Raw genomic sequence first — 17,034 nt, 5'->3', positions numbered from 1 at the left:
TTACCTGGGAGTAAGCCAACTGAATACAGTAGAAATTAGAGTTAATTTAAGTACTGAGTAATTCTGAGTAAGCATGTTTAGGATTGCAACATTAATGAAGCTGTTTCAAATACAGTAGACTTCATGTCAGCCAGTAAGGCAGTCCTGCAAAATCATCATAAAAATGTACCAGACTATTCACAAAGTCAGTTTGTCATTTAGCATGATACTGGAAATAAATCAGTGGTATTTTACTTGTGATGCTTTCCCTTCATGCCTCCTCACAAAAGTGCTAGCCCTCAGGCAAACAGAGAAGTAGAATTTTGCAAAGCTGCATTTAATCTCCTTTCAGTCTTAACAGTAGTCACAATTAGTTCCTTCTGCTACAGTCATACCTGTTTACAATGGATAATTGAAAAGCTGGGGATTTTCCTCTGTGCTGATAACCTCAACCATCTCGTTTTCACTCTGCTTTTTGAAATATATAAAAGGAAATCAAGAACCATTGATCAAAATCTAGAAATATGTCCTTTTAAGTTAATCTAGATAACAGAAATATTTGTGTGTGTGTGTGTGTGTGTGTGTGTGTGTGTGTGTGTGTGTAGGATTGAAGCAGCCTGTTTGATTTCCCTGTTGTCTGTTCTGTTCAATGCTAGCTTAACTGCCACACAGAGAGACCTATGCATGTTTGGTACTTAGTGATATGTCGAGACCAGGATTAAGGTAATGAGTGTAAATATGTTTATTTCAATAGGATTTATACAAAATGGTATTTAGGTTTGGGGAATGTGAGCACATTAGTCAGACTGAAGGAGGTAAACATAACAGTAAAAATGAAAATAATGTAGTAACTGCACATACAGTCAAAGTGAGGGAAGTGAAGCATGACCGTAAAATGGCAAGAGCGTAAAATAAAATAATAAATATATGGGTATGTTAATCTTATTCAGTCTAAGAAAGGTGGTTATAAAAATAAGGACTACCAGAAGATATTCTGGTAAGTTTATGCCACAGTAAAATAGTTTTTAAGATGCCACAAGACACTTAAATAACTAGAGATAATGGAAATGTGGAGCATTTGAAAAATACAGTACACATATTCTGAAATAAGGGGCATATAGTAACCCTAAATAGAGTATGGGATCCTTAAAAGCAGACTTTTGTGGAAGGAAGTGCCATTGAAACCATAAATGTCCATGAACAGTGCAATCCTAAGCATTTTCCACAGAGATAAATTTATGCTACAATACTATGGTCCATTTTCCTGAGAATAACAGCCCAGTCCTAATCAACTTGCCAGAGCTGATGCCAACAGGGAATGTGCTGCATTCTGCTGTGGGGGAGGGGTCAGTCACAGAGGCCTTCTTACCATAAAGCAGGGGTCTCCAAACTTTTTGGCCAGAGGGCCGCATCAAATTCTGGCACGGTGTTGAGGGCTGGAAAAAAAATTTAAATATAAAATTTATATAAATAAATTAGAGATGGAACTTAGATGTGTGAATAAATGAATGAATGGGCTCATTCATTCAACCTCTCTGGCCCTTAGAACACCCTCCAGATGCAACCAGAGCATAGTTCTAGTCATGTTCAGCAAAGTGGGCCAGGAGCTTTCAGAAGACAAGAGGCTGGCCGCGGGCCAAATAGAGGCTCACTGTGGGGCCGCATCTGGCCCCCAGGCCGGGGTTTGGAGACCCCTGCCATAAAGGAACATTTATTTTCCTACCTCTGGACGCATTGCTGCTCCATTGGGCTGCAAGGTTGGTTAGGATTAGGCTATAAAGATTCAATCCTATCCAGCTTTCCAGCACTAATGCAGCTTCAAGACAAGGGAACAAATATTACCTTATGTTGAGGAGGCCTCTGTGATTGCTCCCCACTACAGAATGCAGTGCATGACCTGTTGGCACAGTTGCATCAGTGCTAGAAATGTCTATCTGAGCCCAATAGGAGTTACTTCCAAGGAAAAATGCCAAGACTGTGCTGCCATTAAGCTCAGTGAGGCTTACTTCCCTAGTGAGCATGCCCCATATGTACATGCTCATATGTAATTTCTGAATGAATGTGCATAGGATTGCCGTATATGTGGTTGGGATGTGTGGAAGGGATTGTCACTCCCGGATTGGCCTTTTCAGCCACACTAGACGCTGTGCCAGAACCACCTTTCAGAGCGCGATACCATAGTCTTTCGAGACTGAAGGTTGCCAATACAAGGTTGGGATGGTGGTGTGAGAGAAATACCACCAAATACAGTGAAGAATGGAGTAACAGTGTGAGCATGAATTATTCTTTGGAAGCAACCAACAAACAAAAATGACCCCATCACCACTGAATGTCTTAATCCAATAAAATGTAGGTATGGAGGTGGGAGGAACCTGATTTTACAGTGTAATCCTATGCATGTGTACTTGGACGTAAGTTGAAAAGGTCAACAGGCATATGGATGTGGGAGAACCCATAGACATTATACATCTGGACTTTCAAAAGGTGTTCGACACAGTCCCTCACCAAAGGCTACTGAAAAAACTCCACAGTCAGGGAATTAGAGAACAGGTCCTCTCATGGATTGAGAACTGGTTGAAGACCAGGAAACAGAGAATAGGTGTCAATGGGCAATTTTCACAATGGAGAGAGGTAAAAAGCGGTGTGCCCCAAGGATCTGTCCTGGGACCAGTGCTTTTCAACCTCTTCATAAACGACCTGGAGACAGGGTTGAGCAGTGAGGTGGCAAAGTTTACAGACGACACCAAACTTTTCTGAGCGGTGAAGACCAGAAGTGATTGTGAGGAGCTCCAGAAGGATCTCTCCAGACTGGCAGAATGGGCAGCAAAATGGCAGATGTGTTTCAATGTAAGTAAGTGTAAGATCATGCACATTGGGGCAAAAAATCAAAACTTCACGTATAGGTTGATGGGTTCTGAGCAGTCTGTGACAGATCAGGAGAGAGATCTTGGGGTGGTGATGGACAGGTCGATGAAAGTGTCGACCCAATGTGCAGCAGCAGTAAAGAAAGCCAATTCTATGCTTGGGATCATTAGAAAAGGTATTGAGAACAAAACGGCTAATATTATAATGCCGTTGTACAAATCAATGGTAAGGCCGCACCTGGAGTATTGTGTCCAGTTCTGGTCGCCACATCTCAAAAAAGACATGGTGGAAATGGAAAAGGTGCAAAAGAGAGCGACTAAGATGATTACTGGGTTGGGGCACCTTCCTTATGAGGAAAGGCTACAGCATTTGGGCCTCTTCAGCCTAGAAAAGAGATGCCTGAGGGGGGACATGATTGAGACATACAAAATTATGCAGGGGATGGACAGAGTGGATAGAGAGATGCTCTTTACACTTTCATGTAACACCAGAAGCAGAGGACATCCACTAAAATTGAGTGTTGGGAGAGTTAGAACAGACAAAATAAAATATTTCTTTACTCAGCGTGTGGTTGGTCTGTGGAACTCCTTGCCACAGGATGTGGTGATGGCATCTGGCCTGGATGCCTTTAAAAGGGGATTGGACAAGTTTCTGGAGGAAAAATCCATTATGGGTTACAAGGCATGATGTGAATGTGCAACCTCCTGATTTTAGAAATGGGCTGTGTCAGATGCAAGGGAGGGCACCAGAATGAGGTCTCTTGTTATCTGATGTGCTCCCTGGAGCATTTGGTGGGCTGCTGTGAGATACAGGAAGCTGGACTAGATGGGCCTATGGCCTGATCCAGTGGGGCTGTTCTTATGTTCCATTTATTTACTCCCACTTAAGTCTGTATAGGATTGCAGCCTGAATTCCTGGTGCCAGAAATCACAACTGTCCTGTTTCTCTCTCTCTCTCTGTCTCTCTCTACCCAGCTGGCTCAGGCTGCCAGGACTCACAAACATAGGGAGAGAAATGTGGCCTGCCTTGGTGTGAGTAGCTATGTATGGAATGGGCATGGGGCTGCATTTAAGATGCATGATGGCCTGAGGGGAGTAACGCCAGTGTACACACACACACACACACACACACACACACACACACACACACACACACACACAGAGGGTATAGGACATGAGAGAAGGCATTCTCTCCGAAGCTGAGTGTATTGTCCTTTTTAGTCAGGCAATCTTACAAGCTTTATGAGCAGTGGTTCCCAACATTAGGGAGACTTTGGACCACTGAACTGGAATTGTTGTGGACCACATTCTATCCCCCACCCTTGCACACAAAAAATACATTCAAATTTTTAATACAGGCAGCCCTCAATATCCAAGGGATTTCAATTCTCAGAACCTCCGCAGATAAAGAAAACTGCTGGTATTGAAAACCTGCAGTTCCCCCCACCCCGAACCCCACAGGAGCTGAGCTCCAGTCGGTCCAGAGTCTCTTCTGAAACCTGAAGATGCTGCAGGCAGACATGCACAGCCTCTGTGGGCTTCAGAACAGCTTCCAGAGGTGAAAGGAGCACAGCTCCCCTCACCTCCAGAAGCTTCCGGTTTGGCCCGCATCAGGGGTTTGGGGACCTGCAGATGAAGAAATCCGCAGGTACCAAACCTACGGATAATGCGGGCAGTCTGTAATTAGGAAAGTTTTATTAGAGATTTATTATTTGTAGAGAAGATTTGTGGTTTGCTGCTTTTGCTGCTAGCTGCAGGTGCTCTGTTCTTCACCCTCTCTGGTGGTCCATGGAGAACTGCTTGCTCAGAGACACTGGAAGTGATCAATTTTCTTTTTTACTGAGACTTCCCTGACCACTTCTCAGGGTCTCCTGAACCACCTGTGGTCCCTGGACCATGAGTTGGGAACCAGTGCTTATGAGGGAAACACACACACAGACTCAGAAACAACATAAGGGTACAGGACATGAGAGAAGTAATGAGGTAACTCCTCAGAAGCTGAGTATACTGTCGTTTTTTGTCAGGCAACCTTACAATCCTTATGAGGGACAGACGGACACACACACACACACAGAGCATGAGAGTACAGGACTTGAGAGAAGGAATTCCCTCAGAAGCTGAGTGTATTGTATGTTTTGCCAGGCAACCTTACAAGCCTTATGAAGGAGAGATACACACACACCATGAAAGTACAGGACTTGAGAATTCCCTCAGAAGCTCAGTGTGCTGTCATTTTTGTGCGCTGTCATTTTTGCCAGGCAACTTTGCAAGCCTTATGAGGGACAGAGAGAGAGAGAGAACTTGAGGGGACAGGACTTGAGAGAAGGAATTCCCTCAGAAGTTCATTGTGCTGTCATTTTTGTGTACTGTTAAATTTGTGTACTGCCATTTTTGCTAAGCAACCTTACAAGCCTTGAGGCACACACACACAGAGGACTTGAGGGGACAGGACTTGAGATGGAATTCCCTCAGAAGCTCAGTGTGCTGTCGTTTTTGTGTACTACCTTTTTTTGCCAGGCAACTTTACAAGCCTTATGAAGGAACACACACAGAACTTGAGGGGACAGGACTTGAGAGAAGGAATTCCCTCAGAGGCTCAGCGTGCTGTCATTTTTGTGTGCTGTCACTTTTGCCAGGCAGGCCTTCTGCGGGAAACGAGCTCGGCCGGCATTCACACCCCACGTGAACCCTGAGGGGGAAGAGCCCGGCAGCAGCAGGCCTCCCTCCCGGTGTCCCCTCACGCCGTTCCCCTCCCCCCTCACGCGCACACTCTTCTCCTGAGCAGCCGTTAGAAAAAAACCGAAGGGCGGGGGCGGGTAAGCGGGGAGCGCGCGACATCCAGCCTCGCGGCGGCTCGTGTTCCACCTCCGACCCATGAGCCACCGCGCTGAGGAGGAGGCGGCCTAGGCAGCGGGAGCAGCGCCAGGGCCTTCCTTCGAGGAGGCCTGCAGTGCGCCTGCGCGCGGCCTGGCTGTGTGGCGTCTTCAGTGTGTGGCCACCGCCGCCTGCAGCGCCGTCCCTGTCGCCGGAGCCAGGGTCCCTGCGCGCTCAAGCCGGAGCCCTCGCACGGAGCCTGTCGCCGCCGGCGGCCATGGGTGCCGCGTCCCCGCTATGGAGGCGGTGCTGGCGGCGGCGACGGCTGGGCGACTGAAGGCGGGCTGCCGAGGGGGAAGGCGGCGGCGGCGGCGCGGTCTGCGGTGCTGACGGTGTTTTTAACCCCTAGATGGTCTCTAGCGAGCCGCTGCTGCTGCCTGAGTCACTGGAGGGCGAGTTCTCCAATAGCATGAAGGAGATGATCGGCGGCTGCTGCGTGTGCTCCGACGAGAGGGGCTGGACCGAGAACCCGCTGGTCTACTGCGACGGGCACGGCTGCAGTGTCGCAGTGCATCAAGGTGAGCGAGCGGCGGCCGCTGCCCTGCCCTGCCCGTCCCGCGGGCTGGCCGCACCTGGGTGGGGGGGCCTGGGGGCGCTCGGGCGGGCAGGCAGGCAGGCAGGGGCAGGCAGGCACACGGGAGAGACAAGGTGAGCAGCCAGGCAGGGCTGCGCCTCCCTGCGGCCTCTTCTTTCTTCGCCCCCCCCATTTGGTGCACGCAGCCCACCGAAATCACAAGACCTGTTTCCAGCCTCCTCTGTGCTTGGGCGGCCTCCCCTTAGAGCCAGGGAACTGTCCAGTGTTGGGGGGGGGGGCGCCATGAGCACTGCCTTAACTCCAGAGCCCAGGTCAACCAGGTGGGTAGACCTGGGCTCCCAGTTGAACTGGCAGAGGCTGGCTGAACGGGTAGACCTGGGCTCTCAGTCTGACTGTCCTCTGTAGCCACGTCTTCTAGGCAGGTAGACCAGGACTCCCATCCAGACTTGGAGCCCAGATTTACCTGCCGGGTAGACCTGGGCTCGCATTCCGACTGTCCTCTGGAGCCACCTATTCCAGGCAGGCAGATCTGGGCTCTCACTTGGATTTGAAGCTCAGATCTACTTCCATACCAGGTAGACCTGGGCTCCCAGCTTTGCTTGGGTAGTTCCCCACCAGCTGCCGCAACAATTTGGAGGGGGCATGCACCCATGGTCCCTCCTTTGGATCTGCTTGGAGCACTCTGGTGTCTGCCTCTCTTCTCTCTTCTAGTGTGCAGGAGCAGAAGATCTCATTGCCCCCTTGTCTCTTTCTCCCAAACTGCCTCCCTGCCACCACTCTAAGGGCCCAATCTACCCAACTTTCCAGTGTTGATGCAGCTGCAAAGCAGACCACAGGGGAAAGGGAGCTTTCTTAAGCCTGCCTAATGTTGCATATACACAACAGGGATATACACAACAGGGATCAAATGTGTACACCTGTTGGCTGGGCAGAAATGGGATATTAAGGAGGCCTTTGTGATGGCCACCCGACTGCAGGATGCAACACACGTCATTGGTACAGCTGCGTCGGTGTTGGAACATTGGATAGGACTGAGCCCTTATCCTAGTGGTTCCCAAACTGAGCTGTGGCTCTCCCGGGGAGCCATGGAAACTAGCCAGGGGAGTTGTGAGATCACATAAAACCCATCTCCCTATACAGTGTATAGGATTGTAGCCCTAATGGGGAGCCTTGGCCAATGGCCCAGGAAGTCAAGGGAGCTGCCAATTTTTTGGGAAGCACTGCATTAGCCTATTGTAGCCTGCATTTGTAGCTACGCAGTAGCCAGAAGTTGCCAAGCACTGGCATTTTGAGAAAATTTCAGGTCAGTGGTGCTCCTTTTCCATGTCCATCAAAGAGGGAGATGGGGCTGTATATACTTCTATGGCAGTAAGCCTTTCCCTCTGTCTCATGTATTTGTGTGAGAGGATAAACTACGTGTTGCCTCTTGTCCCTATTGCCTCACTTTGCCCCTTGGCCTTCCATCTTACGTTCAGTAGTGAAAGTGGGCAGGAAGAAACAAGTACACGATGTTGGCAAAATATCTCTGAGCACAACGTGACAGCAACATGTGCTATTTTACTTTGACTGGTTCTGTCCCTGCCTGCTAAATCTGAACCCTTGAATTGCTTTTAGCTGTAGAATAGCCCCATCTCCTCCCACACAGATTTCTGGTTAAGCAGACTTCAGTTTCCTCAACCGTGACAAGGAGCCTGGAAAAAACAAGGAGCTGGAAAACGTGTTTGCCAGTGAGAAAATTGCCTGTCATGTGATGCTGCTTTCCCTTCCCTCCCCGAACGTCATTAGGCTGGATGGTTTCTGCTGGATGAGGAGACTTCCTGTTTGTGGTAGTGTAGTGGTGGGGGAGGGGAGGAAAGGGGCACTGTAGAATTACTTAGCCTTTGATGGTAGATTTGTTTGGATTAGTGAAGGAGAGCAATTGGCTGGTGCCCAGCTGAGTGGCTGTGTTGCTGCTTTTTTTGTACTATAATGAGGGAAGAGTGTATCTGTTTCTGTGTGTGTTTCATTGACTTCTGGAATAAGTTCCAGTCCTTGTAATTTGGAGTATGTGGGGTTCATGCATGATAATACAAAAGGTCCAGGGGATTCTGATCTTTTTCTCTTAATCTCACTTGTGGGATAATACAAACTGTACAGTTTGTGATGGTAGTTTGAAGTGAACTGTCATTACTCCTTGTGAACTTGTGTGTGTCTTTGTAAAATCTTCAGTAATGATCTTTATGCCCTAAAAAAAAAAATCTGTTCTCTTCATATTGCTTTCTATTTGCACTTAACCTTTGTGTGTTTGCTTTGACATGTGCACTTTCCTCTTTCTGGAATTTTTTCCCCCCAAGATGAAATGCTGAATTTGGGCACTTGCAACTGTGCTCCTATACCCACTTTGATAAATTTTAGGCAACTTGCTTAAAAGGGACGGGGAGAACTTTGGGTTATGGTATCTAGGTGAATGGATGCATGCAGGGGCAAAGGGAGTGTGAAATCAAAAGGCTCTGATTGTGACAGAAGAAGAAAAATGAGACACTGGAGAAATGTGAGGCGCTGGTCCATACCAATTTCACAAAAGCCTGTACAGTTTGATGTACCATATTTCATATGAGAAAATAGATTAACAATTGCATTTGTTATTAAGATGTGATAAAGACTTCTTCCCTGTAAAACTGTCAGGTGTTCCCCCTTCAAATCTAATATGGTTTGCTGTTTATGGATTTTTGGAAGAACTAGTTGAGACTCTTGTTCTATATTTATTGTAAGTCTCTGTATGTGACACAAGTGAGAGACTGCAGCATCTGTGCTTTTGTTTATTTTCTCCTATATGCATCTAACACAAGTCATTCTCCTAAGTTGGTTACAATTATAAAGTTGGAGTTTGTAAAATCTTTGGGATGTAGTCTGATATACATACATCATAATAATTAGACATTGAAAGTGGAGAACCATGAGATCTGCAAGACAGTGAAAGTACTACTGTGTACCTAAACTTGATGTATCTTTCATTTTTGTATATTCCTGTGTATATGCTTGGTTCTGAAAGAAGCAATGTGCAGGCTAATCCTGTGGATGTTTACTGAGAAGTATACCTATTGAACTTGATAGGACTTAGTCTCAAGTACTGTAAGTGTGTAGGATTCATTTGTTAAAAAAATTTCTGTAGCTATAGATTTAGAATTGAAAAAGCAAACATTCTTCTGTTTTAGCCTCAAGTATTCTTAAAGTGATTCAAAATAAGACTTGTGATATTCTGATCGGAATTAAGTACATGTGGATACAAAAATAAAATACTTCTATTCCTGGAAATTGTTTTTTAAATATAATTTATTACAAATTCTCTATATATTTGGTGTCATATTTTGAGGGAACTAGGAATGAATGGAAACAGATCAGCTTGAAGTCTTCCCTTTTTCCCCCTATAGTTGCTATTATTTTCTCAAGGGATCCATATGGAGTAGGCAGATAGCATTGGGGAGCAGCTGTCATTCTTGCAGTGCTCTGATCTTCCATGACAGTAAAGGAATTTGCAATGGCAAGATGCTTCTGTAGAGCTGCAGAAACATTGGAACAGGAGAAATCGAGGGTGATCTTTATATTGTTAGTTCAGTTGAATATGGGTGCCCTCATGCAGACTGCACTTGTTTATACAGGGTAAATAGAAATAAACATCCTCCTCTGAATAACTCCTATAGAAGTACTCCTTGTTTGTTCTTGTGAGTGTAGGCCAAGGGCATTGAGGCTAATCATGAACCAGTGTAGCACTGGTTAGTAAACTGAATAGGGCATGAAAGTTTTGTGGACAAGGAGAGGAATGATGAGAATAGATACCTGTTTTTAGAAAACCAGTTTATACATCCTTAAAACATACTGTCTGCTTGCTTAGACCCTGCATTACCAGCTCCTATTCTATTTCTGTAGTGTTATTCTGATTATAGTGTTGTGACAGAGATCTTGTAAACTGCCTGCACTTTCTAGGCCAGTGGTTCTCAAACATTTTAGCACGGCACCCACTTTTTAGGATAACAGTCTTTCTGGGACCCACCAAAAGTGACATCATCAAGCAAATTAAAATAAATAATTATAAATAATTAAATTAAAATAAGACAAATAATTAAGTAAGGGGAGATGAGATGGGGAAGCCAGTTCTGTTGCACCAAGTGAATTCTGTCTGTAGCATGCCTGCAATAACATCACCTCCCCCTCAAATCAGTAAGATTTCCAGTCCTACCCAGTGCCCAGTTCCATTTAAGTTATTGTATTTAAACCAGTTCAGTGTGGTCTGGGGTGAAATCAGTTTTAAATCCAACATATTTGGGGGGAGGGGAATCTAGATTGAGATTCAAAGCTTCCCTCCAAACAGGAATAAAACCCCAGAGTGATGAGGAGAGGAAATGAGGCTCCATGGGGGGTGGGGAGAGGAGTCTGGAAAAGGCAACAACACTTTCTAGTAAAGCAATGGTACTATAGTAATGCTTTTCAACTGGTACTACTAGTACCGTTAATTGTTTCACAGTATATCCAGTGGTACTTGACCCTTCTGTTATGGTGATCCTATGGCACTGCCCTACGCTGCTGAAAGTGGTCTATGAAGCTGCCTGGTCTTTCAGAGGCACAGTTTGGGGAATGTGGGTGCACAGCAACGCCAAACAGTTGCAGTTGCAAAATGGTTGAAAAACTTTGCTTTCTAACTTAAGTATGTCAAATTTACTGTCTGTGTTAACATTTGATTGTTTAGTATTAGTAGTTGAATTCTGGATTATGAAGCCTAAAGCCTAAAGGAGTGCCTTGTATGCATACATATCTTCAGAGTTTGATCACATTTTAAAACTCTGTTGTCCTGTGGCATGGGTTTTGGAGGGACTTGAGCAAATGTAGCATTTCAGCCTAAATTCTATGGGATTAAACCATTGTACTTAAAGTAAGTGTTGATGTAACATGGTTTCAGTGGGTTGTATGTTGTTCATGCACACACATGAGCTTCAAAGTCTAGGAAGCCTCAACTAAATTAAATGCTTAAAGTTTAATTTTGATGGGAGTATACCAGTATGGAGAATTGCTGGTATGCTTAAATATGCATGATAAACACTGTAAAGTTCACCTAGGGTGAACGGGCAGTGGTTCTCAAACTGGTGGGTCGTGATCCATCAGCTCCTGTAAAGCTCCCCTGATTCCTTTAAGCGAAGGGGCGAGGGCAGCAACACAATCCCCAGGATCACTTTTACCTACTGATGTGTGCAGGACTTTGCAGGAGAAGCAGTTTTTTGCAGGGCTCCCCGAATCTTAGAACATTGGAAAAATGTGAGCGCAAAGCACTTTCTTGTTACGACTGCAAAGAGGAAGTGCTTGGCGCTCACATTTTTCCAACGTTCTAAGACTAGGGGAGCCCTGTGGTGGGCTGTGCGAGGCTGCCTACTCCTCCTGCAATGTCTTGAACACATCAGTAAGTAAAAGCACCCCTCTTTCACCCCTGTTCAGCCATCCTGGAGATTGCGTTGCTGCCCTCGCCCCCTCCCCTGCAAAGACTTACCCCAGGAGTAGAGCTCTCAGTAAGTTTGAGAACTACTGCGCTAAGGCTGGGGTCTCCAAACCCCCGCCAGGGGCCAGATGTGGCCCGTGGCCAGCCTCTATCCAGCCCGCGGCCAACCCCTGAAAGCCTCTGGCCCACTCAACTGGACACAACCAGAACTGTGCTCTGATTGTGGCTGGAGGGTGTTCTGAGGGCCAGAGAGGTTGCATGAATGAGCCCATTCATTCATTTATTCACTCATCTAGGTTCTATCTTTTATTTATTTAAATTTTTTTTCCAACCCCCAACACTATGCCAGATACTTAATGCGGCCCTCTGACCAAAAAGTTAGGAGACCCCTGCTCTAAGGGAATAGATTAGTGGCAACACATGCTGTCCCTGCTTCATCCACTTTTCCTGCTCACTATTGTTATTTATTGGAGTCCGAAATAGCACTTTGAGTAGCACATCTGCATTTGTCATCCTTCCCAGTAATGCACCCCATGATCTGGGGACAAGGACGTTCTGAACTCGGCATTCCAGAAGGCCATGTAACAGGACATCCGGGCAGACATGACAGCCCAGGGTGTCCCTGTCCCCCAATCATGGAGGACTACACACGACATCTGGGTGGAACAGTAAGTTCCACTCATTGGGCGGATGAATTTGTCAGAACCCTGGATCCGGCTCTGGGCTGGGGTTCGAGCAGTCCTTATTTAGATGACCGTGAATGAACTACTGGGAGCTTTGGCCACACATGTGAGAGAAGTGAAAACTTTTGCTTTTACCTTTGAGTAAGCCGCAGTTTCCATTAAGTACAAAACCTGGAATAATAGTTCTGTGAGTTTTGTTCATAAGGGGAAACTGTAGCTTAGTCAAAAGTAGATGTGTTGCTTGCTTCATCGTGCATGTGGAGCATGAGGGAGTATGGGAGGCTTAGGGTGCAATCCTAACCAACTTCCCAGCACTGACCTAGCTGCAGTGTAGCCCCAAGGTAAGATAACAAACTTGCCCTTACCTTGAGGAGGCCCCCTTGATTGCCTCCCCATTGTAGAATGCAGTGTACGCCGCATTGGCACAGCTATGTCAGTTTTGGAAAGTTGGTTAGGATTGTGCCCTAAGTGTATCTATTGTAAATCATCTAAACCATGATTTAGATTAATCTGAACTGGTCCATGATTTTGACCTAGAGCCAAGGAAGCAGGCTCAAGACCCACTTCCTAGGATCTGTTTTGTCCTAGGGTAATTCTAAACATGTGACTGCATGGTTGTAATATTTATAGATGACAAGAGAGCTGATTGGAATTCAACAGCTTTTGAGGGCAAAATGACTATTTTCTTATTTCTGGCAAACTACCTTTTAGTAACACCTACATGATGTTGTTAAAATCAGCAAACTGCTCTGAAAAGCTGTTTTATAGAATGTTTTCTGTCATTTTATAAAGGAAAAACAAATGTGGCATTAAAATCAAGGGTGGTAGTATGTAGCTTGCACCCCAGATTATTTAGGTTCCAGTCCTAATCTGCATATTGTAAAAATGCAAATGGTCATTTTGATATTAACCTGTTGGCTTCCTTTGGGCATGTGCCAGAATCTACTTTTGTGTGACATATGTGCTTATAATGTGTTTTATTTTGGTTCTTTTCTCCAAAATAGCTTGCTATGGAATTGTACAAGTACCCACTGGACCTTGGTTTTGTAGAAAATGTGAATCTCAGGAAAGAGCAGCTAGAGTGGTAAGTTTTAACTAGTGAATAATGCATGCATGCATGTTTGTTAAAATGTTTCAGTTCAGCCATTCAAATGTTCAGTTCAAATGATATCCTATTCATTTCTTTTACTAGATCCTTCCTTACCTTTTGTGTTTAATCTGAAAGTACAGAGTGGGTCAGGTAGGGATGTCACTGCTGCTTGGAGACCAAAAGTCACTCAAGCTTGCCACTGTGTTCTCTGTCTCTTCTTTCTGCCAGAGAGAACTAAACAGTAGATGAAAATCTTGTGGTTGAGTGCTAGCCTCCATTTCGTTCTCTCAGAGTCTCTGTCCACAGGAGCGATTGATCGGATACTTAAGCACCCTATCTGTGTTTCCCAGCTTGGAAGCATGATGGGAGGCTGCTATTGTAATGCATTTTGGTGGTCTGTTAAGTTGGACCAACACCTAACCCTCGCCATGAACTTACACAAGAAACAAGAAAGGCAGATTTGATTTTAATCTGTCAGGTTTGTTTAGATTTGACACATGGAAATTCCTCTAGAGCAGCGGTTCCCAAACTTCTTAGCACCTGGACCCACTTTTTAAAATGACACTCTGTTGTCCCTCCAAGTTTACCAGCCTTTTAAAAAGGAGATCTAGAAAGAGTTTGTTAATAAGTAATAACCAGAAAAAGTGTATATCCCTATATTTTCACAAGCTTACAGACTGCAGGAGCTCAGCTCTTTGCAGGGTAATAGCACCTACAGTATTGGATTTTTAAATAATCTCTGGGCTTGAGGTGGTTATCTGATCTTTTCATCACCCATTGGCGACCCACCAAAAATCAGGTTGCAACCCACCAGTAGTTTGGGAACCACTACTCTAGGGTATTCCAAATTTAGATAATTATTTTATATGTGCTGATAACTCTTCACTGGAAATGCGTAAAGTAGGTGAAGCTTTATATAGAGTTGAGAATTGAAATGTTGCTGTCTGGGCATGAAATACGGAATAGTATTTGATCTTGATTTTCACCAAGGATTGGATAGGGATAGTGCATCCCTGCTCGACCTTTTGGCACTACAGTATCCTCCTGGATCAGGTGGCCAAAATTGGGCTTGGGGGTGTAATGGAAATGTGCAAGATCCCTCAAGGAGAAAGGGTGTAGTGTCAACAGTGGCCCCTTGCTCTGGCAGGCAAGCATGGGGTTAACATCAGGGTCTTAGATTGCAGTGGCTGTGCTGCATAGCTGCAGCCATTCATTCATTCATTCCACCTTTATTGGCATAAACAATCCAACAAGAAAACAAAATTAAAACATTCAGGGTAGCCACCAATCATTGATCAGGCAAAGAAATACAGAGGAATTTACGCCTTGACAGTGCCTTAAATATCTATTTTGCTACATTTGATGAGCGGCACTCATTTCTCCCGTCTAACAAGTACCGGACCAAGTCTGTATCTGAACCATGAAAGCTTTCCAGAAATGGATATAGAAATCGATGGTGTAAATCAATATAGTGGGTACAGTATAGAAGTACATGGGTCAAGGACTCTTCTGAGGTCAGGTCGCAAGAACATGACTGGGGACTTTCCAATGGTCTATTAAATCTTGCTCTTAGTACATTTGTAGGTAAGATATTAAACCTACCCAGTGTAAAGGCTCTACGCATCTGAGGTGAACACATGAATGATAGATAGCTTGAACCCAAATCAGAGGGCCATGAAAGACCAATATATAGAGGTGAACAAGACTTATGGGCTGCCATAGCTGCAGCCATTAGAGGCAGCAAGGTGTTCAAGGATAAAAGCAGCACCTGGAGCAGTGAGAGACTGTTGGTAATAATAATAATAATAATAATAATAATAATAGGTATTTATATACCGCCTTTCTTGGTCTTTATTCAAGACTTTATTCAAGGCGGTTTACATAGGCAGGCTTTATTAAATCCCTATTAAATAGGGATTTTTACAATTTCAAAGAAGGTTCTTTCTTTCAAGAACGACTACATTCAAGGTGTTTCATTCCGATCTGGCTTCACATTCTGGCCTCCATCCTCCCACGCTCAGAGCAGATGGAATTGCTCGGCTTCAGCTTGTCAGCTGCTCCAAGGTCGCACGGTGCTGGTGGCCTCAAACTGGCGACCTTGTGGATGTTATTTTCAGGCAGACGGAGGCTCTACCTTCTAGACCAGACCTCCTGCCCTCCTGGTAGTAGAGGGAAGGAGGTTAGAGAGACTGGAAGGGAGAAACTGAGAGTGGAAGGCAGGAGCTTGGAGGAAAGAGGATGGACAGACTGAATGAATGGAGACTACTGGAGATTTCTGGAACAGAGACTGCTGAAGACGGGTATGTGGCTGCCATGCCCAGGAGCTGCTAGGAACCAAGGTATTTTCAGTGGCTGAAGAAGCTGCAGGTGGGAGAGTGGAGGAAGGAAGAACTCTGCAGGTTGAACAGGCAAGCCACCCTCGTCATGGGGCAATATTCAGCAGTGCTTTCTGCAGAACTGGGGCTATTTTGAGTGAAGAGGGGAACTAATTAGCTTAAAGTGGGCATAAGTTCTCTAAGCTATGTTTAGAAAGGGAATTTGGCAAAACAGGGCACTGCTGCACAATGGTTCTGACAGGCCCCAGATGGTGATACTGGGAGACACCTGTTCAGCACTGTGGCCCTTACAGTTTGGGGTGCCACAGGGATCTATCCTATCCCCCAAGCTTTTGAAGATCTACCTGAAATTGCTCGGGGAGATCATCTGGGGATTTGGAGTCGGGTGCCACCAATATGCGGATAACACCCAACTCTATCTCTCCTTGCCATCCTGCTCTGAGGAAGCTGTGGAAGTCCTGGGGGCATTGTCTGGTTGTGATTAGGCACTGGATGAAAGCCAATAAGCTGAAACTAAATCCTGAAAAGACAGAGGATCTCCTGGTTAAGAAATCCTCAATGCAGGCACTGAATGATCTACCCACTTTGAATGGGGTTGCATTCCCCTTGCAAGAACGGGTGCGCAGCTTCAGAGTTCTCCTGGGCTCTCTCTGGAGAACCAGGTGGCATTCATCCAACTTAGGCTGAGACCATACTTGAGCTGTTTGGATTTGGCTACGGTGACCCATGCTTTAGTAACTTTGAGACTGGACTCCTGCAATGTGCTCTACTTGGGGCTACCCTCTAAAACAGTTCAGAAACTGCAATTAGTGAAGAATGCAGTGGCTTGAGTGGTTATGGGGGGGGGGCAGACTACATAACTCCATTGGATCACTGCTTCAGCAGTTACACTGGCTGCCCATTCACTTCTGGTCTCAATTCAAAGTACTATTTCTAACCTTTAAGGCCCTCCATGATCTGCATCCAGGCTATCTGAAAGACCGCCTCCTTTCATACATTCCAGCCCACCCTCTTAGATCATCTGAGGGGGCTCTTCTACAAGTGCCACCTTTGTCCCAACTGAGGTGGGTGGCAGCTCAGGGGCAAGCCTTCTCTGCAGTGGCACCACAGTTATGGAATTCCCTCCCAGGAGAACTGAAAACTGCTCCCTCCCTCATTGCTTTTCGGCAAGGACTGAAAACATACCTGTTTCATCTGGCATTTGGTTGC

The 17,034-nt window shown here is 45.6% G+C and overlaps 1 protein-coding gene across 2 annotated transcripts in view; it reads left to right on the top strand.

Annotated features, from left to right (window-relative positions):
- The first annotated feature begins 6,036 nt into the window (after positions 1–6,036).
- Positions 6,037–17,034, top strand: part of MLLT10 (MLLT10 histone lysine methyltransferase DOT1L cofactor) — a 141,687-nt gene continuing 130,689 nt past the window's right edge. For both annotated transcript variants that reach the window (XM_066627682.1, XM_066627681.1), the window contains exons 1-2: positions 6,037–6,235; positions 13,404–13,483. In XM_066627682.1, the coding sequence (XP_066483779.1) occupies positions 6,067–6,235; positions 13,404–13,483 (249 nt within the window). In that variant the 5' untranslated portion in view covers positions 6,037–6,066. The remainder of the gene's footprint in view (positions 6,236–13,403; positions 13,484–17,034) is intronic.

This window comes from Tiliqua scincoides, chromosome 5 (assembly GCF_035046505.1).
Source record: "Tiliqua scincoides isolate rTilSci1 chromosome 5, rTilSci1.hap2, whole genome shotgun sequence".
Classification (NCBI taxonomy): domain Eukaryota; kingdom Metazoa; phylum Chordata; class Lepidosauria; order Squamata; family Scincidae; genus Tiliqua; species Tiliqua scincoides.
The sequence above is the reverse complement of the archived record's forward strand: the minus strand, read 5'-3'. Positions and strand labels throughout refer to the sequence as shown.